The sequence below is a fragment of the Setaria italica genome, chromosome IX, assembly GCF_000263155.2.
Source record: "Setaria italica strain Yugu1 chromosome IX, Setaria_italica_v2.0, whole genome shotgun sequence".
In the NCBI taxonomy this organism is placed as follows: Eukaryota; Viridiplantae; Streptophyta; class Magnoliopsida; order Poales; family Poaceae; genus Setaria; species Setaria italica.
The window spans coordinates 39,994,883-40,020,775 of NC_028458.1; the positions used below are offsets into that span (position 1 = coordinate 39,994,883).

At 47.4% G+C, this 25,893-nt stretch overlaps 3 protein-coding genes across 3 annotated transcripts; 1 reads left to right on the top strand and 2 right to left on the bottom strand.

Moving 5' to 3' along the window:
* Nucleotides 1-7,127: 7,127 nt before the first annotated feature.
* Nucleotides 7,128-11,854, top strand: LOC101770540 (ubiquitin domain-containing protein DSK2b). Its single transcript, XM_004983732.4, has 8 exons — nucleotides 7,128-7,538; nucleotides 9,088-9,828; nucleotides 9,937-10,226; nucleotides 10,325-10,438; nucleotides 10,512-10,570; nucleotides 10,708-10,736; nucleotides 11,153-11,245; nucleotides 11,338-11,854. Exons 1-8 carry the CDS (start codon nucleotides 7,286-7,288, stop codon nucleotides 11,484-11,486), a joined length of 1,728 nt encoding a protein of 575 aa, XP_004983789.1. The 5' UTR covers nucleotides 7,128-7,285; the 3' UTR covers nucleotides 11,487-11,854.
* A 648-nt stretch (nucleotides 11,855-12,502) lies between these two features.
* Nucleotides 12,503-13,231, bottom strand: LOC101770949 (EC protein homolog). Its single transcript, XM_004983733.2, has one exon. The coding sequence runs from the start codon at nucleotides 13,005-13,007 to the stop codon at nucleotides 12,753-12,755; it is 255 nt and encodes an 84-aa protein (XP_004983790.1). The 5' UTR covers nucleotides 13,008-13,231; the 3' UTR covers nucleotides 12,503-12,752.
* Nucleotides 13,232-17,617: 4,386 nt separating this feature from the next.
* On the bottom strand, nucleotides 17,618-18,056 carry LOC101770710 (polyubiquitin-like). The gene is made up of 2 exons (XM_004986790.1): nucleotides 17,949-18,056; nucleotides 17,618-17,905 (listed from the first exon to the last, which is right to left on the bottom strand). The coding sequence occupies exons 1-2, from the start codon at nucleotides 18,054-18,056 to the stop codon at nucleotides 17,618-17,620; spliced, it is 396 nt and encodes a 131-aa protein (XP_004986847.1).
* Between the last annotated feature and the right edge of the window lie 7,837 nt (nucleotides 18,057-25,893).

A 25,893-nucleotide genomic window follows, 5' to 3' on the forward strand; every position in this document is an offset into this window, starting at 1 on the left:
ACCGAATGGGGTCATCCCACATCTTCACGGTATATTCCCATTCGTGGACCGTCCCATCCCTCGTGACTCCAGACCAAACACCATCAAATTTGCGATCGCCCCGTCCCCGGTACCAAACGCACCCTTAGAGCGTGTTTGGATACTTGCTAAAGTTTAGCCCTTGTCACATCGAATGTTTGGATGCTAATTAGGAGGACTAAACATGAGCTAATTATAAAACTAATTGCAGAAGTCTTGGGCTAATTCGCGAGACGAATATATTAAGCCTAATTAATCCATCATTAGCAAATGGTTATTGTAGCACCACATTGTCAAATCATGGACTAATTAGGCTTAATAGATTCGTCTCGCGAATTAGTCTCCATCTGTGCAATTAGTTTTGTAATTAGCCTATATTTAACACTCATAATTAGTATCAAACTTCCGATATGATAGGAGGTAAAGTTTATCCCTTGGTATCCAACCAGCGCCTACACGATAGAGCGAGGGATTGCTCAAAGACCGAGCAGAGGCAGAGCGCCGGGCGTTTGAGAGCTTGCAAGGTTTTTGGGTGCCGAGATCCCTGTGGACTGTGGAGTAGTAGGGCGTTGAGGATCATTGTTTTGCCCGTATAACCTGATCTCATCCATCCAGGGAAGAGAGCACGAGTTGGGCAGGGCGTGGTGCGCGCGGTGCCATACTGCCATGCGGTGTTGTTTCATCATGGTGCTCGCGCCAGGCCAGTGGCCCTACAGCACAGGCTTGTGGATGGCATAATCTGGTGTTCTCCCAATCATGCCTGAGCCCATCGTGATGGTTATTCGGCCTTCGGGGTCCCTTTCAAAATCTTATTGCGAGAGTGACCGGATCCGGACCGTAGTCTCCCACCATGACTAATTCTGAATATATATATATACACACACGAATCATTCGTATCGTGTGCTTCTCCATTCTAAATTATAGATTATTTTAAATTTTTAGATGCACCTATCTAGATGCATAATAATATTTACGAAATTAAAAAATTAAAATGACCTACAATTTGAAATGGATGGAGTACATTATTTGAGCAAAGATAAGATGATGCGGCGTACGAAGGCAACCGGACGACAACAGTATTACTGGTGGAGTGTTTGTACGATAACTTAACTACGGGGGACGGTGGTAGTTGGCACCTGGCACTACGATTCTGACCTGCGCTGGCCGAAACGCGCTTGGGCAAGCACGACATCGCGCGATAGCGGGATGCAGCCCAAGTGGCCAAGTCAACCACTAGCCGTTAACGCGCAACAAGTAGTTAACGACATCACAATTACTCGTACACTGGCCGCTCCATGCTCTGACTGTAGTAAGAGCAGCGGCACCCGGTTCACGAATTATGAAACGGCCTGAACCGGACACTCGGACACTTGGTCAGTCAGCCAAACCGTTTAATCAAGAAAGCGTTGACCCAACCGTGAACCGTCCCTCCCATACCACGCCGCCACAGCCTGACAGCCATTCACTGCACGTTGCCACGTTTGACTCTCTCGGTGACCTCCGCGATCTGGCAGCCGACCTCCAGACGCGGATACCGCTCGCGGCGCGGCGCCTGCTGTTCGTATCCCTGCCACGGGCTTCTCGGCCGCAATCACTTTGCTGTCCGGCGCCGAGCCGCCGACGCGTCCCCTCGCGCGCCCGGCGTGCCGTGCCCGTGCGCGAGCGTAACGGCTCGTCAAATTGTGCATGCAGGACCCCTTTGCCTTCTCGTTCCGCGCCACGCGCCTCTCGCGTCGCCGCCCGGCATGTCTGCAGTCTGCTACAAAAAGCTTTCCCGTTGGCTCGCTGCATGCGCGGCAGCTAGCGCGCGAGGCAGTAGCAGTGGTGTAGAGTCCGACGCGGCGGCCCGCCGTTCGGGCGCCGCACGGCCGGTGGGTCGGCGGTTGCCATGTCATCTCCCCCCCCCTCCCCTCCCCCTCCCCCTGCCCGGGTGTTGCTTTGCGTTCGCCTGGAAGGAAAGGTAATCCCTGCACTTGACATGGACACGGTCAGAAAGGTCTGCGGCTACCACCGGACACAGTTATATTGTCCTGTCGAGTATCAGGGTTAACAGCGATGGATTGGGTTAGGCCATCAAAAATCAGGCTTTAACCGACAACAGAATATTAGTTGAACGTCATTAGCAAAACCTATATTGGATGCATGCCATCAGCAAAACCAATATTAGATGCACGTCATTAGCAAAACCAATATTAGTTGCACGTCATTAGCAAAACCAATATTAGATGCATGCCATTAGAAAAACCAAATCAATAAGTAATTACGCCGGACTGGACTAATGAAATGGGATCCAGGCCTTCTGGACTGTGTGTTGTTGAACCAAGACATACGTCATTAGAGAGAACAAACGTCAGGGGCCTGATGATTATCATAGTGCCCACAGCTCACAGGCATGCAAAGGCATCTATTCTGCACTGACGGTCCAAATTCATCAAGTGCTCTACTTTGAAAAATGCTAAATTTTTGTTTTGAATCAGTGAATTAAAATCTATAACTTGGTGGCCATGCTATGCACGTCAAAGGTTCCCAACAGAAACGTGTTTGGATGGAGGAGGACGCTTGAACCCACTTGACAAGGGACGATGCCCATGCTATTTCTGCAATAGCTAAATATCAAAGACCAATCCGATCACCACCAAAGCACCAAAGAGGAATATTTAAAACATTTTGGATAGAAAAAGAAACTTGATCATAGGAGGTACAGCTATTACTAAAATGCAAAATGAAAGAAACTTAGGGGGTGTTTGGGAACCACCTGTTAAAGTTTAACACCTGTCACATCGGATGTTTGGATGCTAATTAGGAGTACTAAACATAAGCTAATTACAAAACTAATTGCACAGATGGAGTATAATTTGCGAGACGAATCTATTAAGCCTAATTAGTCCATGATTTGACAATGTGGTGCTACAGTAACCATTTGCTAATGATGGATTAATTAGGCTTAATAGATTCATCTCGCGAATTAGCACAAGGTTCTGCAATTAGTTTTATAATTAGCTCATATTTAGTCCTCCTAATTAGCATCCGAACATCCGATGTGACACTGTTAAAGTTTAGCACCTCGTATCCAAACAGCCCCTTAATAATAGGCGGTACAGCTATTACTAAAATGCAAGATGAAAGATAACCATAGAGGTGTAAATGGAACTTGGGGTGTTTGGATCCTGGAGCTAAAGTTTAGTCCGTGTCACATCGAATATTCGGATGCTAATTAGGAGGATTAAACATGAGCTAATTACAAAACTATTTGCAGAACTCCTAGGCTAAATCGCGAGACGAATCTATTAAGCCTAATTAATCCATCATTAGCGAATGTTTACTTTAGCACCATATTGTCAAATCATGGACTAATTAGGTTTAATAGATTCGTCTCGCGATTTAGCCTAGGGGTTGTGAAATTGATTTTGTAATTAGCCTATATTTAATACTTCTAATTAGTGTCCAAACATTCAATGTGAATAAGGCTAAAATTTAGCCAGGGATCCAAACACCCCTTACACATTATCTTGTCCTTTGTTCCGAAAACTGAACTTTTTTTTTGGTTTTCGGACATGCTCAGCCACCTTCCATTCAGTTGCAAAGTAATGAATGTCAAAACCTATATGACAGATTCACTTCTGTGCACCCATAGTACTTCCGACCACCAGATGTTATGTTCTGTGGCGCAGACAATGGGCCTGTTCGCTTCAGCTTATAAGCCGGCTGAAAAGCTGAAACGGCTGATTTGTTGTGAGAGGAAAACACTGTTTGGTGGCTGATAAGCCGGCTGAATAAGCTGAAGCGAACAGGCCGAATAATCGGTGTAACTATCAAATATTCTACCCTTTTGTAGCACTGTGCCATCCAACTTTTAAGCAGTGGAAGTATGGAAGTGACAATTGGGATATACTTACACCGGAATTAGTGGTACCAGACTATGAACTACAGTGATGTTTCACAATCTGAACTTGATGAACGTTGCTACCTCAGCAGAATATTTACTGATCTGGAAAGTAATACACAGAAACGTATTTTTGCATCAACCTATGCTTATAACTGTTGTTTTCAAGTTGCCTAAACAGCCAAAAAGTGATACTCAGATTGTTTAATCAAAGTTAAAAAGTATAGTCGGCTAAAGTGAATTCAAATATAGTCGGATATAAAGAAGTATGAAAGACCTCGAATCTTGGACAAATTTATACCTCAGTAACATTCAGGGCTGCCTAATGCTTTAACTGGAACCTTGCATCTCCTCTGGACAAAAGTTCAACTTGCCTTTTCTTCTTACATTTTAAAAACCTCTCAAGAAACATTTGGCAAAAAGCCATATAGCATCTAAAGATACTGTTTGAGAGACAGTGAAAAATCAATAAAGTTGTTCAGTGGAATTAGAGAACTAACAGTATTCTTAATTGAAACAACATCAGCAAAATTTCTAGTGTGAAGACAGGAAATGGGGGGTTTCATGTATACTTACTCAGCCAATCTACTCAACTCCCTCTACACAAGCTGGAATCAGATTACATAACAAAATAAGATGTCATCAGTTTGATCTCTTTTCATAGCCTATTTTCTGCACTTTTGGTCATCATCACGCCATAGCTTGTTTCCATGCCAACTGTTGTCAGTCACATGCATCCTAAGATCAATGAGAACATGATTACATGAAATTGCCAGGCACATTTCCAGAATTTATGACTCAGCATCATTTTTAGTACCGCCATCCCTGCTGGAGGAATCTGTCAACGTATTGTGAAAGCTCAAGACATCACAAAAAGAGTATTGACCAACAGTTCCAAGAAAGTCATCTTGCTCAGATGTGCTCCCCTCTTCATCAACCTCACCAAAAAAAGCTGAAGCAGGCTCAAGCGTTTCATATCACCAATCAAATCGTTCAACATCTCATGCACATCCCTCGACCTAGGATGGACCTTATATCCTACAAGAAAACCATGCATTTGGCTTTAAACCTCTATCCAGCTACAACCAGGTTCCTTCTTCAACCTTCCCTGCCTGGTGCCTCATTAGCCTTGTCCCCTAAACATCAACCAATTTCCCTGATTCAGCATATACATTTGAGAGAAGAATATAAACTGACGAATCAATTGAATCTAGTCCTAGAGAATTGCTAGCAGCGATCTCAGCCACTCCACTCCAACATCTTGACGGATCTTGGATATGCTTAGCAGAGTCTTCCATATGATTGCATCTGCTTCAAAAGGCACGCTTCTAATAAATTTCAGAGCTTCTTGTGGGCCCTTTGGGCGTTCCAGGACAGGAAGTCCGGTCCCAGCATCGTATTGAACAGCGAGTGTGCCATTGTCCCCCGCGTGAGCGTACGCCGTGATCAGTGCGTTCCACGAGACCGTGTTCCAGTGGAACATCGCGTCGAACACCTTGCGGGCGCCAGCTTACATCCAGATGCGACAGTGGAGACGAACCAGTCGGCACGAACCCGGACACCAGCATCTTCCGCGCCCCGCGTCCCGCGGGACGGCGCGAAGCTGGAAGAGGTGGAGATGGGGAAGAGGAACATCCCCGGTCACTGTACGGTGTACGGTCACTGTACTGCGCGGGTGGGGTGGTGGAAGCTGGCGAGCGGCTTGCGGTGCAAACGGAGCAGGCAGCGGGTTGAGCGGCTTCGTGGGGGATGCTGGGCTCGCTTGTGATGTCGAGATCTTGTGGGCCATAGCATTCTACGGTTTCTGGACTTGGGCCTTAGATAATAGAATAAGAAATTTGAAGGCCTCAGTCAGTAGTGTAGGCCCATTGAGTCTATCATCATTCATCAGCGTTTTAGGCCCGTCTGGAACTCTGGATGAATTCTCTTTTTCTCTTCACGAGTCTCTATATAACAATCTCAAAAAGGAGTCTATATATACATGTTCATGTGACAAGTATGGCCTGCGACGATTTTATGATGGATAGACTTTCCTCCACTAACCGTGGTAAATGGCAAAAACGGTAGGAATGTTAGTACTAAACACCTGCAATTTTACAATGAGAGTTGATACAGAGATGTCACAACAAACCAATCACCGGACACTTGCCGTGGTTAGTTATAGATATGGAAAATTATAGATTAAATAAAGATTAAACTGCATATGTCTTTCCTTCTTATGCTTGCCTGTGGTATTAGTTTCCTTTGATTTTGGCTACTAATTTACGAAATGTCTAGAATTGTTGCTATGCAACAATACCTCTTTTTAACCGTAGAGCCTTATAGTCCCATTTTTTGTTTGTCTATAATATGTTGCCGTTTGATGTATCGTACATTTTATAAATGATAAATCAATTATAGGGGCTTTTTCCTTACTTGGTCCATCTCATGAACACCCCGAACTAGATGATCCCCGGTAAATATTTTAGGTGTTGTACGATGGTAGGAGCTAGACGATTTCAGATGATTAACATATTTTTTTTACTACTATGAACACCTGATTGACCAAGAAAGCCTGCAATTATAATAATAGATGCCATCTACTACCAATGTGGTAGATTTGTTGTGTTTTATTTTTAATCGATACATTGCCTAAGTTACTCGAGCATTCGGTTGATGCTCAAGTTGTGTTTTCTTGTATGCAAATTGCCTCTCAACCCATGGTATTACATGGGATTGGAGGAGATGAGCATTGCCACTCATGCCAATTATTATGAGCTTATGCTCAGTAGTTTCTTTACATCACATTTTTAAAAAAAGTTTATCTGCATCAAATCGCCTCCATCGACAACCTCCATCCACCGTTGATCTCTTTTGGACAGCACAGTGCCACAGTCCACAGACCAAAAGCCACCCTGTAGATTCCATGGATCATATTCGCATAAACCATACTCAAACACCTGATAGGCCGAACGAAGTATATGGACCCGTTCCACAAAAGGGAGGAGGAAGAGGAACCTCCCCGGTCACTGTACGGTGTACGCTGTAGCTCACCCGGACACGCCTAGGCCTGGAACCTTCTACGCACCGGCCATCACGCGCCCGGTCCACGCCCCCATCCCGGCCCCACCGCACAGAGGGATGAACCTCCACATCACGCGACGAATCCAGGCCGTCCATCGCCTCTACCACGCGCCGCTCTCCGCCGTTAAATCCCACGCGTCACACACTATTGGTTCTCCTTTCAGAGTTTCAGTTCTTGTTCCCTTGCAAGTAGAGGGGAGGAAGAGAGAGAGAGAGAGAGAGAGAGAGAGAGAGAGACCTCGCAGCTCACGCGCACACGCCAAACCCCAATCGGAGCCGCGGCCGCCGACGCCGACCGGATCGGAGCAAGGTCTCGAGGCCATGGCGAGCGGAGGCGAAGGCGCCGGGAGCGGCGAGTCCCCGCCTGCTGCCGCGGGGGAGGCGGCATCGGCGGGGGCGACGCTGAACATCCGGTGCGCCAACGGCTCCAAGTTCACGGTGCGGGCCGACCTGGCCGCCACGGTGGGCGCGTTCAAGGAGGTCGTGGCCGGGAGCTGCGACGTGCCGGCGCCGCAGCAGCGCCTGATCTACAAGGGCCGCATCCTCAAGGACGAGCAAACCCTAGAAAGCTACGGTGCGTACCACGCCGAATCCACTGTTTGCTAGAGTAAAATAGCTCGCGATTTAGCCTCGTAGGGTGAGATTGGCCGGTTCGGCGCGTGAATTCGGCGGTGGGGTTGTGAATTCTGCGTGGTTCGGGTTGTCGGTGAAATGCCTGTTTGTGTTTGTAGTGTATTAATGGTGGCTAGATTCTGCATTTCGTTTTTCCATGCTATGAATGCTAGCTTGTACAAGTCATAACCCCACCTTGTAGATTTACTGTGTATGAGCTAGCTGACACGTTTGATTTGGTGATGTAAGTAACGCATACCGTTATGTTGGATACTGTGTAGTGTCTCGATCGTAACATATACCATTAACTTGATTGATATTATTAGAGCCTAGAATTCGATGAGGTAAAAGGCAGCTTCTCCTGTTGCGATTCACATATGATTCAAAATGTTATGCAGACTTTCTAAAACTTGGTTGTGCATGTCTTGGTGTGTATTCGTAGGAAACACTTATGTGATTCCCTTGGATGGACTTGGGAGGTCAAGTGAAATTTGGTATATTATTAGCTTATGATTGGCATGTGGGGAGATACATTATTATCATTTGTATTTTTTTTTTGCTAGAGTGCACTTGATTCTTGAATATATTTTGTGTGTAAATGCAAACTATTGATATCAATCGAATGTGGTAAGTTCATTTTTTTAATTTACCATAGGCTGAGTAGTTAAATATACTCCATTATAATTCTGTAAAGTTCTCAACTTTCCTGAAGGTGTTTGGTTTGTTGGTCATTGGAACTAAAAATCAGTGAGGCATCGATTATCTGATGGAATTCATTCCGTAGCAGTTGATTGATGAAGTGTTATTTTTAAGAAGTAAATGAGGGGTTGATATCACTTATTGTCTTCTCTCCATTGAATGGCTCTGTCATATCTACTTTTGATCATGTAAGATGTAATGTAACAACTGTGTACTAAATTACTGTGTTGTTCAGTTTATGGAAGCTGTACTGTTTTAGGGTGCCGTTTGGGTGCCCGTCCGCGACGGCTAGGCTAAATTTCGGCCGTTGCCTGCAGGAGAGTCTGCCGTTTGGAAAAAAAAGCCGCGATTTGGCTGCGCCCAGTTCCCTGCCCACAGCACAGTTCATTTTTAGTGCCCAAAGTGGCCAATTCAGCTGCCAAAATTTGGGTGGCCAGTGATTTTGGCACGGCAACATGGGGTTGCATCCAAACGCACCCTTAGTGCTGGATAATATAGATTTATTATTAGTTCAGTTGCGTGCTGTTGTACGTGGTGGCAACTTCATATTTAATGATATTATTAGTACGGTTGTGTGCTGTTGTATACGTGGTGGCAACTTCATATTTAATGATACTACAGGTTTATGGCGTACTCACAAGGTGATTGCCTTTTGCACATATATAGATTCTGTAGGTATTCGAAGTGGGTGTTCTTTTGGTTCTGTTTACATCAGATATTGGAACATTCTCTTTCTTTCTTCGTCAATTTAGTATGTACAATTTAAATTTTGGATTATTAAGCATTTTGCACATGCTTCCTGTATGTTGTAGGTGTTGAGACAGATCACACAATTCACTTGGTGCGTGGTGTCGCCCCATCGGCTGCATCAGGTGCACCTGCTGCTGCTGCTGCTGCTGCTGCTGCCAGTCCCCTTGCTTCATCTACTCCTAGCAGTGGTCCAGCAGGTGGCCTGGGAGGCCTATTTCCGGGCGTTGGTGCTCCAAGAAGTGGCAGGCCATCAGGTATATTTGGGCCAGGATTTCCAGAACTAGAGCAAGTTGAGCAGCATTTAAGCCAGAATCCCAACTTGATGAGGGAGATAATGAACATGCCAGCAATGCAAAATCTCATGAACAACCCAGATTTAATACGTAATATGATCATGAACAACCCGCAATTGCGCGAGATCATGGATCGGAATCCAGATCTTGCCCATGTGCTCAATGACCCAAGTGTTCTCCGACAAACTCTCGAAGCTGCTAGGAACCCTGAAATCATGAGAGAGATGATGCGGAACACAGACAGAGCTATGAGCAACATTGAATCTTCTCCTGAAGGGTTTAATATGCTCCGACGGATGTATGAAACTGTGCAGGAGCCTTTCCTGAATGCAACCACAATGGGCGGAGAAGGCAACACAGCCTCAAACCCATTTGCAGCTCTTCTTGGCAATCAGGGGTCTAACCAACCTGGTCAACCTGCAACAAATGCTCCAACTCCCGGTTCTGAGTCCACAACAGGAACCCCTGCTCCAAATACCAATCCACTTCCAAATCCCTGGAGCAGCAATGGTAGGTCTTGAATACTTTAGTTTTGAATGCCTATGTTTTTTTTTGGGGGGGTTTCTTATTGATGTTTACACGTGCTACTATTTTTTGTTTGCCTACTTAAATCACCAGCTGGGAGTGCACAAGGAGCAGCACGGTCCGGTCCTACTGGGAATGCAAGAACTGGTGCCACTGGTGGCCTGGGAGGGTTGGGTTCACCAGATTTGAGTAGCTTGCTCAGTGGTCTTGCTGGCAATCCAAGATCTGGTGCCGCTGGTGGCCTAGGAGGGTTGGGATCACCAGACCTGGGGAGTATGCTTGGCGGTGTACCTGATGCTTCTTTTCTGAATCAGATGTTGCAAAACCCCGCAATGATGCAGATGATGCAGAGCCTTATGTCTGACCCACAGACCATGAACCAGGTACAGTAGGGTTCAACTTGAGCCCATGTTTTCTTGTATTCTTTTGTAGATGGTGGATCCCATCATTGAGTCGTTTTGTAAACTCTCCTTGTCCGTAGTTGCTTAACTTCAACCCGAATGCACGAAACCTGATGGAATCAAACACTCAGCTGAGGGAAATGTTTCAAAATCCGGAATTTCTTCGCCAGTTGACATCTCCAGAGACTTTGCAGGTACTTTATGATATAAGACATTAACTATTTCTATCCGTTACTAAGCCTAAATGTTTTGCTCTTTTCTTTTCAGCAATTACTCTCATTTCAGCAGACTTTATTAGGACAGCTTGGTCAAAATCAATCTAGCCAGTGAGTGTTTATAGTTCAACAATACATGGATTTCATATATCTTAGATTTCATTTTTTACATTTGTTTTTGAAATAGAATTGTGCAGTGCTATTATTATGTTTTTGGGAGTTCATTCTGAATGTTTGATTTGATTCAGGGATGGCAACAATTCAGGCAGTGCGACAGGTAAGTTTCTGGTTACTTTTGCCGATCATGTTTTCTTTCACTTGGATTAGTATACCTCTATGTCATGTTTAGAGGGAATGGTTGTGAGTCTCCTATTCATGTTGTTTTGCTTGTGCAGCAACTTTGTTAGCTTAGCTTTGCATATGGTGCTTGATTGACTGTATTCCTCAATGTTTCGGTCATGCCATGATTTAGGCATAAATTTTACCATGAGAACTATTACCATTAAACCTTTTAGTGCCAAACTGCTGAGGCCGTGTAGCATATGATCATTAAATTTTCCAATGGAGCAATGAGTGCTAACTGCAATGACTTCCCCATTCTGGAGCAATGTTAGAATGCAGCTGTGCACTGATCTTAAGTTCCTACTAGATACATTTATGTGAGAGTACTCACCTGCAGTGGAATATTTACAGGTACGCGAGGAAACCCTAGCCTTGACACCTTGATGAGCATGCTCAGCGGGCTTGGATCAGGTGGCGGCCTAGGTGTTCCAAATAATTCCAATGGTGAGTATAGGCTACTATTGAAAAACCTGCATGCTTATATATTGACTATTGTATTTCTCGATTTGTGATCATTAACAATGTTTTCATTTCAGTGCCACCAGAGGAGCTTTATGCAACACAGCTTACTCAGCTCCGAGAAATGGGTTTCATTGACAATGCGGAGAACATCCAAGCACTGGTTGCTACTGCAGGGAATGTACATGCTGCGGTGGAGCGCCTCCTTGGGAATCTTGGCCAGTAGCTAAAGCGAGTCAGACGCTGCCCATTATCTCAAAAATTTGCGCATCTGCAGGAGTGTTCGGCTTACTGTTTTTGAAGCCCAAGAATTTGAAGGCGGTGTCCATAGTCCGGAAAACAAAATAAAAAGGAAGTCAGCCAGCCATTAACTTTTGTCATACATGGTCGTCGTGTCTTTGCTTTACAGTGTTGTATTTGCAATTTGGATTGGTGTACATACATATCGGTCGGATGTTACCCCATAGAGTATGCCTGTAGTCTTTCCAACTGTTGATTCCCCATCTATCCATCTATCTGATCCAACCGTGGCGGTTTTCAATGGAAAATGTGTTGGTGCATTACCGTGTTGAACGCGGTGGCATCCGGATTTCAGATGTGTTTTATACATGTCGCTGCTGGCATGTGAATTCTGGGTTTTGTGATAGCTGCAGAGTTACCCATGTGTGATTAGCAGTGTTTCGGGGTTTAGTACGGTAATAATGATCTGTTGCTGAAGTTGCCGTCCTTGGAAGTCAGTCTCCAGTACACGGGGTACACGAAGTTGCAGCCAATACCGGCTACTTCCGTGCCCTGTGCAATGATCTTGTGGGGGGTCAGTGAACGCAAACAGTCACGTTGCTGGGTTGCATCGCCCTGATGGTCTTATAGGGCAGATCCCACCAGGAACGTGAGACTAAAAGATGAGCCTATTGCACAAGTTTTCTTGTTGGTGCGGTGGCATCTGCACGCGGCAGACAGGAGACGTTGATTCGCCCGGATCAACACGTTCAGTTCTAGTTGCAGCAACGCTGTATAGCAGGCCGTTCACCGGGATTTACACAACACTGACATTACATTTTTAGTTCCAAATTGTAGAAAATTGTATTGTCATTTTAGCTTCCAAATTGTAGGTCCTTTTTTAGTTCATATATATTATTCTGAATTGTTGCATAATAATATCTATAATCTATAAACTAAAAAATGTTACAATTCAAAATTCAAAATTTGGAACGTAGGGAGTATTTCATATTCCACCATACATATTACGAACTTATATTCCACCATACATATTACGAACTTTTATATAGTTTTCATGCCATCCTTCAGTCTTCTCGTACAGTAGCACAGTAGCACATCACCACGCCGCATCGCATGATGCGAGCTGCAAACATAGACTCTGGACTTGCATAAGCCCTTTATTTCCTACAGTAGTATACTATCCTTTAATACTACGAGCTGCAGACAGGTCTAGAGTAGTGGCTCGGCTTTGGGCTGCTCATGGATCACTGGATCAGGCCGTGGCGCTGCAGGAGGCGCAGTTGCAGTTGGGCCCGCAGGAGCAGTTGGCCCTCCTGCTCTCCCGTCCCGACGGCAGCGTGGCCCGCCCGCAGGTGCAGGGGCTGCACTCGCAGTGCTCCCCGCACGTGCACGTCGTGTGCTCCCGCTGCCCGCCGCTGCCGCCGCCGCCGCCGCCCCTCGACAAGCACCTGCAGTCCTTGCCGCCGGGGCACGGCACGGCGCACCCGCACTTGTCGTCGCACCCCATGCCGCCTCTCCGGCCTCGGCTGCTCCTTCCCGAGCCTTCTCCCTCCCCACGCGAGCTCTATACGGCGACAGAGGATAAGACCGGGTAGGGTGTTCGATTCAGGGCGTGAGCAGCAGTAGCGCTGGCGAAACGAGGCTTCACTGGCGCCTATATAAAGGAGCTCGATCGAGCGGGAGCTGTAAAGCGGCCGGGCGGCTGCGCGCCTCGCGCGACGGGTGGACACAGGTGGCCGGACACGCGGGCGCGTGCGGGATACGTGCAGCAGCCCGAGCGTTCCCCGGTGCGCGTGCCACCGTGCCCATTCGTCGCGGCTGCGCCTCGTTCGTATCCTCGGAGGCTCGCTCGGAGCTTTGTGACGGCCCATGAAGCGAAGAATTCCAATGCAGGTAACGTGGGCTCCAAAACGCGCGTGGTTCTGATAGCGCGGCCCAACTGGATTTTAGAAGTCACCGCCTCACGAGCAAACCTTTTCCTGCAAAATGGAAACGCTGTCACGCGCGCTGCACGCTAAACTCGCGACCTTGCGCGGTCCGCGAATGACCTCCTGGGAGGTGGAAGGGTGGGTTTGGTTGATGCGTGATTTTTGAAAAAGCTGCTATAAGTTGTGGGTTGTGGAAAAGTAGCTGTGAGAAAGTAGTTGTGGGAAAAGCAGAAGACCGTTTGGTTAGAGCAGCTGTGAAACTGCAGGCTGTGTAAAAAGTACCTGTAATACCTCTAAAAGTCTGTGGGTGTGTTTATATGCAAATTGCTTGTAATAAAATAATGTGTTCACTAATTTGTAATTTGCATGTAAACGACTGTTTTAGAAAGAAAAAAAATAAATTTATATGTTCTTCGTCCATCAAAGTGATTGGTCCACATAAATAAAACAATATCCATCAGATTGGTCCACATAAATAAAACAATATCCATCAGAATTGAAGTGAATTTCAATTGATCCATTCATATGTACTGTGCAAACTGGTGAGTGTGTCATCAGTGGAACTGGACAACAGCAACAGTAGTAGCTGCAGCAGGAGAGGCTTCAGAATCAACGTGTCCATGGAGAGGAGGAGGCTGGGGCTAGCTGCTGGTGTCCATGCTGGAGACCTTCGAGGAGGAGCTCGGCCTCGACGTCCTCGACGCTGACGTCTCCTGCGCCGACAACACCGCCGCCTTCCGTCTCCAAGCGCTGGGATCAGGTGATCAGTCTCGGCAGGGGTTCGGCAAGCGGTGTTGCAGGCCATCAGCAAGTGCATGGACGATGACCATGAGTAACACAGTATTGGCTGCATATACAGAGAGCTCAACTGTTAAAGATCGAGACCTGAACTGAGCCATTGGTCCTTTAACAGCAGGTTTCAAGCTCCTCTATGTACATCCTCTATGCACGGTTCTTTACTAGCTGTCGTCGCCGACATGTTGGCCACTAGCAGCGCCCGGGTGATCTCCACGCACAGCCCTACGTTCCTGACGGCGAACTCCTCATACTCCGCCGAGAACACCACCTGCTCCGCGTGCTCCACCACGGTGCTCATGGCGAGGAGGGAGACCTCGGGGAGGGAGATGGAGTCGCCGGCAGCGGCAGGGGCCTTGCAGTGCTCGTTGTCGCTGGACAGCACGTGCCAAAACACCTCGGACCTCGCGGCCGCAAGACTTGACGACGAAGGTGAAGGTGAAGGCGTCGGGCCCGACGCCCGCGCGGCGCATTGCGGTGAAGAGTTCGATGCCAGCGCCGGTACCTGGCGATCCCGCAAGACGACGGTGAGAGAAGCGGTATAGGCGCAGAATGGCGGCGGCCGGTGGCCGGAGGCGAATGGCGGGGTGCGGCGGCCGGCGACGGGCGGGCGTGGCGGCCGATGGCCGGAGGCAGACGGCGGGGTGCGGCAGCCGGCGGCCGGGCACGGGACCGGATTTGGTAGGAGGAGGACCGGCGAAGGTGGCGGCGGCCGGCGACCGAGGCTGGAGGGCCGGTGACCGGGAGCGGACGGACGAATGTGGAGGCAGACGGGTGACTTGCGGAAGATAGATCATAAAAATAAAACGAAGCGTTACCTTCATTAAGAGTGGCAGGTGGGTAATTTTTTACTCCAAAAGCACTTGAAAGCAGGGGGGAATGTGCTTTTGCATTTGTACTAAACCAAAAGTAGCTTTTGAGCAAAAGCACATAGAGCTTTTTAGTCCTTTGGTTGGCTTTTAGCTTTTGCAAAAGTAAAAGTAAGTTCAAAAGCCCAACCAAAGGCACCCTAATTAGTTGGATCATGCTAATTAACCGTGGGTTGAACTTATAATCGTGCTTGATGGGATGCTAACTTAGGCAAAAGGAGGTTCGGTAGTCCGTTCCTGGATGGGATGCTAACTAGGCAAAAGGGGGTTCGGTAGTCTGTTCAACGGTAAAAGTTACAGGTGCTAAGGTTAGGTACTGGTGCCTTCGATTTGTTTTGGATGACCACTATTCTCTCATTTAATATTTATCTTTATTCTACTTCTATTTCTTTAAAAATAAATTCACAAAACAAAACCCACATCATATATATTTTGAGGTTATTTTATTTGTTCTACCAACTTATATGTTATATGTAATGGTACTAACAACTTATGTGTAAACTTAGTAGCGAATCTTTTACATACTTTGATATTTGATGTTAGGCCATGCAACATGAGTTGACACGTGATATATAAATATTAATATATTGTTTCTATGTATGTTGTCACATGTTATCTGTATAAGTTGACAACAGAATATAAAGTTCAGTATTTATATAAGCCGATTCAGTATATCAACCTAAGTTGACACCAAATAAGCACAAAATACTTTTTTAAGAATAGAAATAGAGGATGATGATGTCTCTTGGATATATATGGAACCTATCAAAAAATAAGTTGTCACCCATCTATACACAAGTTGTTACTAGTATATGTTACAAGTTGCCAGTACATATAAACAATCTTCAAATATATGCAACATTAGTCTTGTTTTGAACTCGTCACAAGTAACGCAACGATGTAAACAGAATTTAAATCGATAACAAATGAAGTAGTAATAGCAACTTCAAATTTCTAGTTTTAAAAGAATATGGTTACATCATAGCTGATGTCATACGAAAGCGATACCTGCTAACATGGATTGGTTTCTCCGATCTGGGTCTTTAGCTGCCATCGGCTGGATTGGTTTCTCCGATCTGGATCTTTAGCTGCCATCGGCTGGTTGGAGGGATTGTGCTCTCTCCCTGTGCGCGACGGTCGCACGTTATCGTGATCCAAAAAATTGTACGACATGGTACAAGGGAAAAAGAGGAGGGTGGAAGAGGAAGGGAAAGATGAACCCCTCTTTTCACAACCTGGATCTGCCCCTGCATCTCACTGTATCGTATTCAAGAACGTATTACAATTTATACATGTCTTCATTTGGGTTTCGAATACCAGCGCAGATCACTAGAAAAGCAGCATCCAGGGGTGGTCTTGCATGAGGCCGACGCGCCTGCCGGCAGTCCTCCACGAGGAGCAGACCGCTCGGAACCGGATCAGGTCGTAGTCGTCGCCGGTCATCCGGACAATGGCCTCAAGGAGCTCCGGCAGAAGCTCCGACCACTCCGCCGGCGGCGCAGCCATTGATTGTTTGGACTTGGATGCGCAAACCGCAAGCCGTGAGTTTTTCTTCCGACATCTAAGAATTGAACCCAGTGCACATTTATACGCAACGTGCTAGTACTGGGTTACTTGCAACTTGTTAGGTGCTTATGATCAGAGTTAGCAGGATATAAAAGTCGTATCCTTGGCGCGCAAGGATGCCATGTTTTAGAGGCAATGGCAAACGACTAGACTTGGCACCTACGCTTCCTCAGATCGTGGCATCGATATTGGAAAGCAGGAGCAGATTCAACATATATGGTAGCAGGACAGGTATACCATATTGAATCATAATTTGCACGTCTGCCGTTGATCAGTCTCGTCTCTTTTTTTTTCTAAGTTCGAAAAAAGTCTAGTCTTTTTCCAGGGTAGTAGCTCACCGGGTCCGGTGTGTTAGAGCTCTCTAGCAGACTCTCTTTCTGGACTAGAGAGAAAACTATATAGAGCTGTGACTTCGACATAATCCATAGAGCCCACGGATCATTGAACAACATAAAAGAAATACCTAAAGCAACAAATTAATTAATAAGATAAAAATATTGTTGACCACAGCATCAACAAGAATCTTGATGAACAACATAAAAAAGCAACAAATTGGTATATAAGATAATGAAATATTGTTGAGCATAGCATCAATCATCTTGCGATCACAAGAGTACCAAAATTAGGAAAAAGGTGTGCAAGCATTTTAATTAAGTGCTTGAACTGATTATTGTGAGTTATAATTACCTTCGCCCTGCGGCGGTCTTGTCAGCTGTCATTGGTGAGCTTCCTTCTGCTGTGGCACGGGCGGCAGGCTCTCACTAGCTCCTTGATCGATCCTATCGGTGAGCTCTTCCTTCTGCTGTGGCACGGGCGGCACTAGGCTTCTCTTTAGCTCCTTGATCTTACGGGCCTTGATCATGGCGGCGGCCCCGTTGCGATTCATGTCCAGATCCAGCACCATGCCGTCCCTCACGTTGTAATCCGGCGCTGTCGTGAAGAAGCAAGGTTCCGTTTTTCTAGCAGAACAGCAACTGAAGGGCCGCCGGGTAGCCCAGCTTGCCCTGCACCTGGGCCATGACGCTGCCGACCGTGTCGGTGGCCTCCACCTCCAGCACGATCGTCCTCACCCGGCGGCCCTTGCGGCACGGGATAAAACAGTCCCTCACGAAGATCTCCATCTTGTCGGCCGCGTCGTCGTCTGCGCGCTCGACGTCGATCCCCAGGGTCTTGAGCGTCTCGACCTTGAACGCGTAATAGGAGGACGCGAAGTTGTAGTGCAGGGACAGCGTCGATTCCTTGCGCACCTTATGGTCCGCCAGCGTCCCGGCGTCGTTGTAGCACGCACACCGGCGAGCCGTTGTACACGATCAGCACCGTGATGGGCGGGACTCCCAGCCTGTCCTCCAGCTGCCTCATGAGGCTGCTGATCGTGTCGCTCCTCTCCACCTCTAACATGATCGTCCCCCCATCGCTAGGTGGTCAGCAGGTTCCTCACGAAGATCTGCATCTTCTCCACGACTTGCCGCTGATTTGTAGATTTTTATTAGGGTTTCTGAGTAATTGGGATTTGGGCTTCGGGAACGGGGCAGGGGCTTGTTTAGTTCCCAATTTGGGATAGGCAAAATTGGCATTTTGCCATAAATGCGCAACTGTAGCGTTTCGTTTGTATTTGTGAATTATTGTCCAAATATTGACTAATTAGGCTCAAAAGATTCGTCTCGCAAAGTACAACAAAAACTGTGCAATTAGTTTTTAATTTCGTCTACATTTAGTACTCCATATATGTACCGCAAGTTTGATGTGATGGGAAATCTTCTTTTTGCATAGTGTCAAAGTTGGGAGTTTGAAGGGAAGTAAACATGGCCAGGTTGGCACATTGTCTCGGGCCGTGCGTATGCGGTGCGAGGACTGTGGGCCTTGGCAACAGTTGGATGTTTTACGTCTCAGTTAAATTTCTAGACCGCGTGGAAGATGTGGTTAGCAGTTTCAAACTCAATGTTTTTTAAATTTCTAGACCGATGGCAGCGTGCCACGTTGGATGTGTGCAAAAAAGCGAGTTGACAAGGAAAATATGGGCTATTTTGGTAGACCTCCGGCTATGGCTTCTCAAGTGAAACAACTTTCTAATGAAACTGAAGTCATTTTAAAATAATGTTTGCGTTTCAAGATTTTCTTGAGACTGTATCATTGTAATTCTGCTCTTTTTCTTAATGAAAATATGCTATACACGTCTTGAAAAAAAGGAGAAATTTGGATTTTTGCCATCGCAATCGTTGGGCTTCGCAGAATTGACACCGTAAAGATTGACTTTGCAAAATTACCACTTGAATCATTGACAACTTGATTTCATTGCCATTTTCTCCTTTTTAGTGATTTTTATCTCGTTTTCAATTACAAGCACCGGAAATGACCAAAGTGCCCTTTGATTATGTTTACGTATCTGGTGGGATTGGATGCCTTCGGTTGAGCAGAACGCGTGCGCCGCCGTCATCGCGTGATCGTTGTCAGGCCGCCTTGCGCGAATACGCGATCGCCTCCAGGGCGCCTTCCCCGCCATCCCTCTCTTCTCTCCTTCTCTCTGACTAAACTGCAGGAAAAATGCCAAATGCCAAGTATGACACTGACACACATTTCATTCCACGGTAGCCAAATGCCAAGATTACATCCAATTCTACTGAACTGTAACATTGACAGCACAAACATCCAATCATGAAAATTACATTGCTAACATGCATTCGCTTGGCTTATCTTATTTTCATTTGCCTTCCTCTCCAATTGAAGTCTTCAGAACCTGCACAAGCACTCGTTCACAAGTCACAACCTGCACAAGCAGGTCAAAATCACTTGCAGCGGCTGCAGCAGCCCCGGCAGGACGGCAGGTACTCCTGTGGGGACGGCTGCTCGCCTGCTCCACGTCGAGTGCCTCGCCGGGGGACAGCTCCGGCAGGTGCTCCGCCATGGGCGCGCGGTGCTTCGCTGCAAGTTGCGGCGGCGCATGGGAGGCGGCCAGCGATGGAGGCGCGGGCGAGAGGGGCGGCGACGGTGGTGCAGGGAGGGACGGCGGCGGGCTGGCTGTCGGCGCCGAAAATTCTTGTCTGGGCGCAGCGACCGCACGGAGACTCGTAGAGGATGACCTGCTGGGATGAACGGATGAGTCATGAGCCAAGGGCATTTTAGTCATTCCATGTGCTGGGAAAATGGAAAACGAGATAAAAATCACTAAATGGAGAAAATGGCAATGAAATCAAGTTGTTAACGATTTGGGTGGCGATTTTGCGAGGCCAATCTTTGAAATGTCAATTCTGTGAAGCCCAATGGCAAAATTCCAAATTTCTAAAAAAACGGCACCTCCTGTTTTTCCATGATGGATGAAAGGGGTCAAAACTATTTGATTTGGTTGTACATAGGAAATTAACATCTTCCTTTTAATTTATACTATGAATTTATATTATGAAAGGAAAAAGGATTAATGAAAAATTAGTGGCTTGATATGTAGATTAACCAATTATTTTTTTTCCTTTTTAACAGATTTTTTCGTCCCTTTTCTATCTTATCTGCTCCATCTTATCCGGTATCTCCTTCCTATCCTTTTCTTTCTTCCCGTCGTAGGCTCATGCCCAGCCGACGCCTCGCCAGGCTTCGTTCCGACCTTGCCGCCTAGCTCCCCCGCCGGTCGCTGCCCAGTTTCACTACTACATAAGCCGCCGACCACCCATCTTCATTCGACCACCCACCAGCCTCTCCATCCACAGCTCCCCCACCGTCCGGCTTCGTCATCATCGATCCAGCCTTGATCCGCTCGGGCCTTGCCATCCTTCCTTGGTGTCGATCGCTACCCCGCGCCCCTGCGCTCGCTGCCAGCCACCTCAGCCCCGCGTCTGCCAGTGCTTTCGCTCCAACGCCCGCCTCCCGCCACCTCTGCACCGCGCCAGCGCCACAGTCGCTAAGCCTACCACTGACCGGTGCCTCCGCTCCCTGCGCTCATTGCCCAGCATCCTTGTGCTGCCTCGCTTCACCCGCGGGGCCCACTCGAGGACAAGGGTGGCAAATTGACGGGAGGAGTCGTGGGGAGACAATTTTTTGGGCTCCCCCTCCTCCAACCAGCGGGATTTCGGTTGCTCCTTCGCTGAAGCCATTCTCCTTCGAGCTGTTTGGTAGGGCTCCAGCAGAAGCCACCGAAGAAGCCGTAGATGGAGCCCTCCCAAATAGGGCCATAATCAGTCCAATGATGACACGACTGACTAATGAAGCTAAAGTGTAGCGGTTAAGATTTTGCAATGGAAAAGCTATACTATACCAGGTGAAATTCTCCTTCCTTACACCCGAATTTTTGTTTTCCTTCTCTAGCTTTGGCGAGCTTCAGCAAGCTCGAGAAACGATGGCGACGTGGGATGGTAGGGACACCTCTTGTCAGGTGACGGTGGATAGTCAGATGACTTGTGGAAGGATAAGAGGAGCTTCTGCGATGGTTTTGCAAGGGAGGGGCTATGGGTGGCTGTGGGGGTGGTTGAGGTGTGGGGCGAGTGCCAACTGGTGCTGAGGAAGAATGAAGCGCAAATGGAGGAAGAATAGAGCAGTGGACCTTGTCGGGGTCGGAGATGGCGCCAGACCTTGCTTGTGAAACGGAGGGTGTTGACGCTCGTTATTGACACCTTTTTACCCTTGTTTATCTTCAATAATAACATGAATTTAATATCTAAACTATTGATCATACCTAACAAACCGGTCATTTCACATATGCAATACATTTTGTAGGATATTCTTTTTTCGTAGAAAATTGGATTTAATGGAGCATAATTGGATAAAGCCCTAAACAAGCAACGAACCAGAGGAAGACGAAGGCCAACGGGCCCATGAAGGGCCTAAGCCGATCGGCCTAGGGTCCTCTGGCCCCCTTTTGCGCTCGTTTTTGGCTAACAATCCTCCAAGATGACCTAAGGGCTAGGTTTGCAAAGATATGGCAAGATGAGCTCAGGATCAAAGAGGATTAAGCGAAGATTTGGAAAGTTATCAAATATCAATCTCATCTCAAAGCTATCGACGTGCCAGACCCACATGCAAGTGAAAAGAAGACTCCATAACACCTGAGAAGACTTGGAGACGAAGGGACGCACGAGAGGACAAAAGGAAGACCGAGGCTGATCAACCTGGACCCATCCAGGACGATCGGCCTATGGTGTTTCCTTGCCCCATTGCCTTCCAATTTAAGCCACGAGTTCTCCAGACTATAAATACCCCGATTCTCCTTCAAGCACCATATCCAAGACGATGTATTCGAGGTGAAGCAACAGGGAAGCAGAAGGAGCTTGAGGGACACCAATTCAAAGAGCAGAGGTCCATGCAGTTATCTAGGGATTAGTGTAGCTAAGCCGTAGCCAACGTGGGAATCCTACGAGGAAGATCCACATCGGAGTTCTGGAGCTAGAATCATCAATATCAAGGTAGGATCTCGGTGGTGATCTTGTGATGTACAATCATTTATGGTAAAGTAATAGATCTATTCTTATTCTTAGCGATCTAAGTATCTTCTTCTATGGTTTTATGCTCTTTCGGGTTTTCTTATTACTTTTCAATTTATGATCGATGATAGATTGCTTAGGATGTTTACGTGGTCGTGATGACCGGATTTGCATGCCTGATCTACCAATGAGTATAACATGTTCTTGTGATCGTGCCCTTAGATTACCTATATTGATAGAGAGGATCGTGACGGGGTCTTTCTTGTGTAAGATAGGATTTTCGGGAGCGAAACCGGAGGTGTAGATTTAAAGATGCTTTTACTAAAATCATATCTATGTTGCTTTGCTATCCATGCTCAGAATTACAACGTATGCATAGTCTAGGTTGCTCTAGATTGATTAACTCTGCTCTATCTATTATCTATCTGTATACGTTAGATTGGATCTGAATCACTCATCAACAAAAGGCACTAATTGTATTATAAGTTCCATGGATTGATAAACCTTGGGGGAATATTCTAAGAAAAGAGCTGCAACCGATCTGTGCGCTTGCCGTTCACAATTGGCATGCTAACTGCCATCAACAAAGGGCAGCTCGGGGTCAGGGACGCGCAGGTGGCGGTAGCACGGCCCGATGTGCTCGGAGGAGATAAGGTCGAGGGAGGGGTTTGATCACAGCTGTTAACCCTAAATCTAAAGGTAGGGTTTTTTACATTAAGTCTGGTACTAGCTACGATGGAGTGCCGCATCAGTAAGACAAGTAGTTGAGAGACGAACTTGATCCTTGAAGCAGTGTTAAGGATCAAAACACCTATTTTGCCAAATCTAAAGGTATATAATTTGAGTGTGAGAGGAGTAAAAAATACCTAGGTGTCAGATATACACCCCTTTACAACCAGCCCAAATTACGTAGCTTAATTTCACTAGCAGAGTAGAAAAATGTCGTGTTTTTGCGTTGGATTCGACATAATGCTGAGTTTCTCAAGGATTTGTTGGCCTTGTGGGGTTTGGGTACGATTGAATCAGCGCTTGTTCTCGCGCACGGCCGGGTATGGAGGTTGGTCCATGTGGAAATCAGGAGCAGATCCAACATAGCAGCAGGAGAACTATATATGCAATACTGAATCATAATATGCACGTCTGCGGTTGATCAATCTCTTCTTTTTATAGGGTTCAAGTCACCGGGTCCGTTCTTTCTGACTTTCTTCCTGTGACTAGAAAGAAAAAGCGGTGACGTCGACACAATCCATAGATGCAAAAGATTGGATCCCACAGAACATTAAACAACATAAAAGAAAAACCTAAAGGAACATATTAATATAAAATAATATAAATACCGTTGAGCCATCGAGCATCTTGTGATCACAAGAAAGTACCAAATGGAACGAGGGTGTGTAAGTGTTTTTCAAGTGCTTGATACTTAATTAGTAATTATACTCGACTGCTAGCATCTGATTATATTGTAAGTAATAACCACGGCCTCTGAGATCATGTACGAGGTGGAGCACATTCCTGGACGGTGGTCTTGTCAATTGTCATCCGTGAGCCCTTCCTGCTGCTGCTCGGGCGGCAGACGGCTCTCGCTCTCCTTGATCTTGCGGGCCTCCATCATGGCGGTGATCGACAACGCGGCGACTCATGTCCAGTTTCAGGACGGAGCCGTCCCTCACGTTGTAGTCTGCCAGCGTCCCGCCGCTGTCGTGAAGCAACTCTCTCATATTGTAGAACAGGGACTGCAGGGCCGGCGGGTAACCCAGCCTGCCCTGCACCTGGGCCATGACGCTGGCGACCGTGTCGCCGGCCTCCACCTCCAGCACGATCGTCCTCACCCGGCGGCCCCTGCAGCACGGGATCAAGCAGTCCCTCACGAAGATCTCCATCTTGTTGGCGGCGCCGTCGTCCGCGCGCTCGACGTCGACGATCCCCAGGCTCTTGAGCGTCTCAACCTTGCGCTCGTACCACCAGGAGGCACCCGGGCTGTAGAACACGAACAGCGTCGACTCCTTCTGCACTCCGTGGTCGGCCAGCGTCCCGGCGTCGTCGCAGCGCAGCGACCTTTCGTTGCATGAAATCCACTGCATGACCGGCGGGACTCCCAGCTTGTCCTCCAGCTGCGCCATGACGCTGCTGATCGTGTCGCTCCTCTCCACCTCCAGCACTATTACCGTCTTCGAATCGATGGTCAACCTGTTTCTCACGAAGATCTGCATCTTCTTCTCCACGAACTTGCTGGTTTGTCGCTCACGACGACGAGTCGACGATGGTTGTGGATGGTTTTTTGCCGCTTAGATTTTAGGGTTTCTGATGAGTAATCGGGGTTTGGGCTTCGAGGACGGCCCATGTTGGCACGTTTTCTCGGGCCGTGCAATGCGGGGGCTTTGGTGACAACAATGGCGTCTTTTTTTTTAGGGTGTCAACAATGAAAACATTATTAAAGACAAAATCATTCCTGATAAGCCAAAGCCTCCAGTAAATACAACCAAATAGAAAACTTAAAATTTCCTAATCTCTTATCAGCACTCTCTAACATTCTCGATCTCCTGAAAATCTTACTCTCAGGAATTTGCTCCCTTCCAAAAGCATATCTGCATACACACCACATGAACTGAGCCATCATGCATCTAATATGATATGATCAGTAGATTGAACAAGCCCAGACACATTTTTATTACAATTGAGCGGACTTTACACAAAGGCGTCCTATTTGTGGGTAGATATTCCTTATGATTACAGTTTGACGCGTCTTATGTTCGGAAGGTTTCATGGGCCGAACTTGGAACCTGACCAGAGCTTTTTGCTTATTAAACTCGCCATTAGGATTTCATGGACATAAAAAGTGCTTACTTTTACACCGGATCCACGCAAACAGCAACCGTTATTAACAGAAAAAGATAGCAGGAACTAGCACTAATTTTTGGTACCATCTCACTAATATTCTACTATAATCTAACTGTAACCACCGTCCTCTGTGTAGAAACGTATAGCTTGGTAGACCATCCGTTCGGGTCACTTTTTGTCGTCGGCGAGCTGCTGCTGCTGCTGCTCAACGTGGGCGGCGATCTCCTTGGCCCTCCGCGCCTCCCTATCAATGGCGATGGCAAAGCTCATGTTCATACGTAGCTCCAGCTTCGAGTCCTCGGTCACGTTGTAGTCCGCCAGAGTCGCGCCGCCGTGGGGAAGCATCTATCGGCCTGCCGTCGCAGGTCAGATCCTGCATGGCCACCGGGTTGCGCCGCCTGCGCTGCACCTGCTCCATGACGCTGGCGACCGTGTGGCCGGCCTCCACCTCCAGCGTAATCGTCCTCGCCGGAGACGGGATGTAGTCGGCCACGGCCAACCGCATCATCTTCTCTTCGACGGCGGCGATCCCCAGGGCCTTGAGCGTCTTCTCCTGGAGCCTGTTCCAGCCGAAGACGCTGAACACCGTACCGCCTCCAGATTCATGAGGTCCCCTATCTTGTGGTCCGCCAGCGTCCCGGGGGTGTAGTCGTACAGCAATTTGCCGCTGCAGATCATCCGCTGCAGGATCGGCGGGAGGCCCCGTGATCTCCTCCATCTTGGCCATGACGCTGTAGATCGTATCGGTGGGCTTCACCACCAGCGTAGTCGTGATCCGTTCCTCCTTCACCACCAGCGTACTCGCGATCCGTTCCTCCTGCGTCATCCAGTTCCTAGCGAAGATCTCCATGGTGTCTTTTCCTCGACGAGATTGGTGGCTCGCCATCTGGTAATAGCTTCGTGTCGCTGAAGCAAAGATTTTCTCCAGGTTTAATTTTGTCCCTCGGGTTGGGTGGATCTGTATTTGGGGGCATATATCACGTGGACACGTCGTT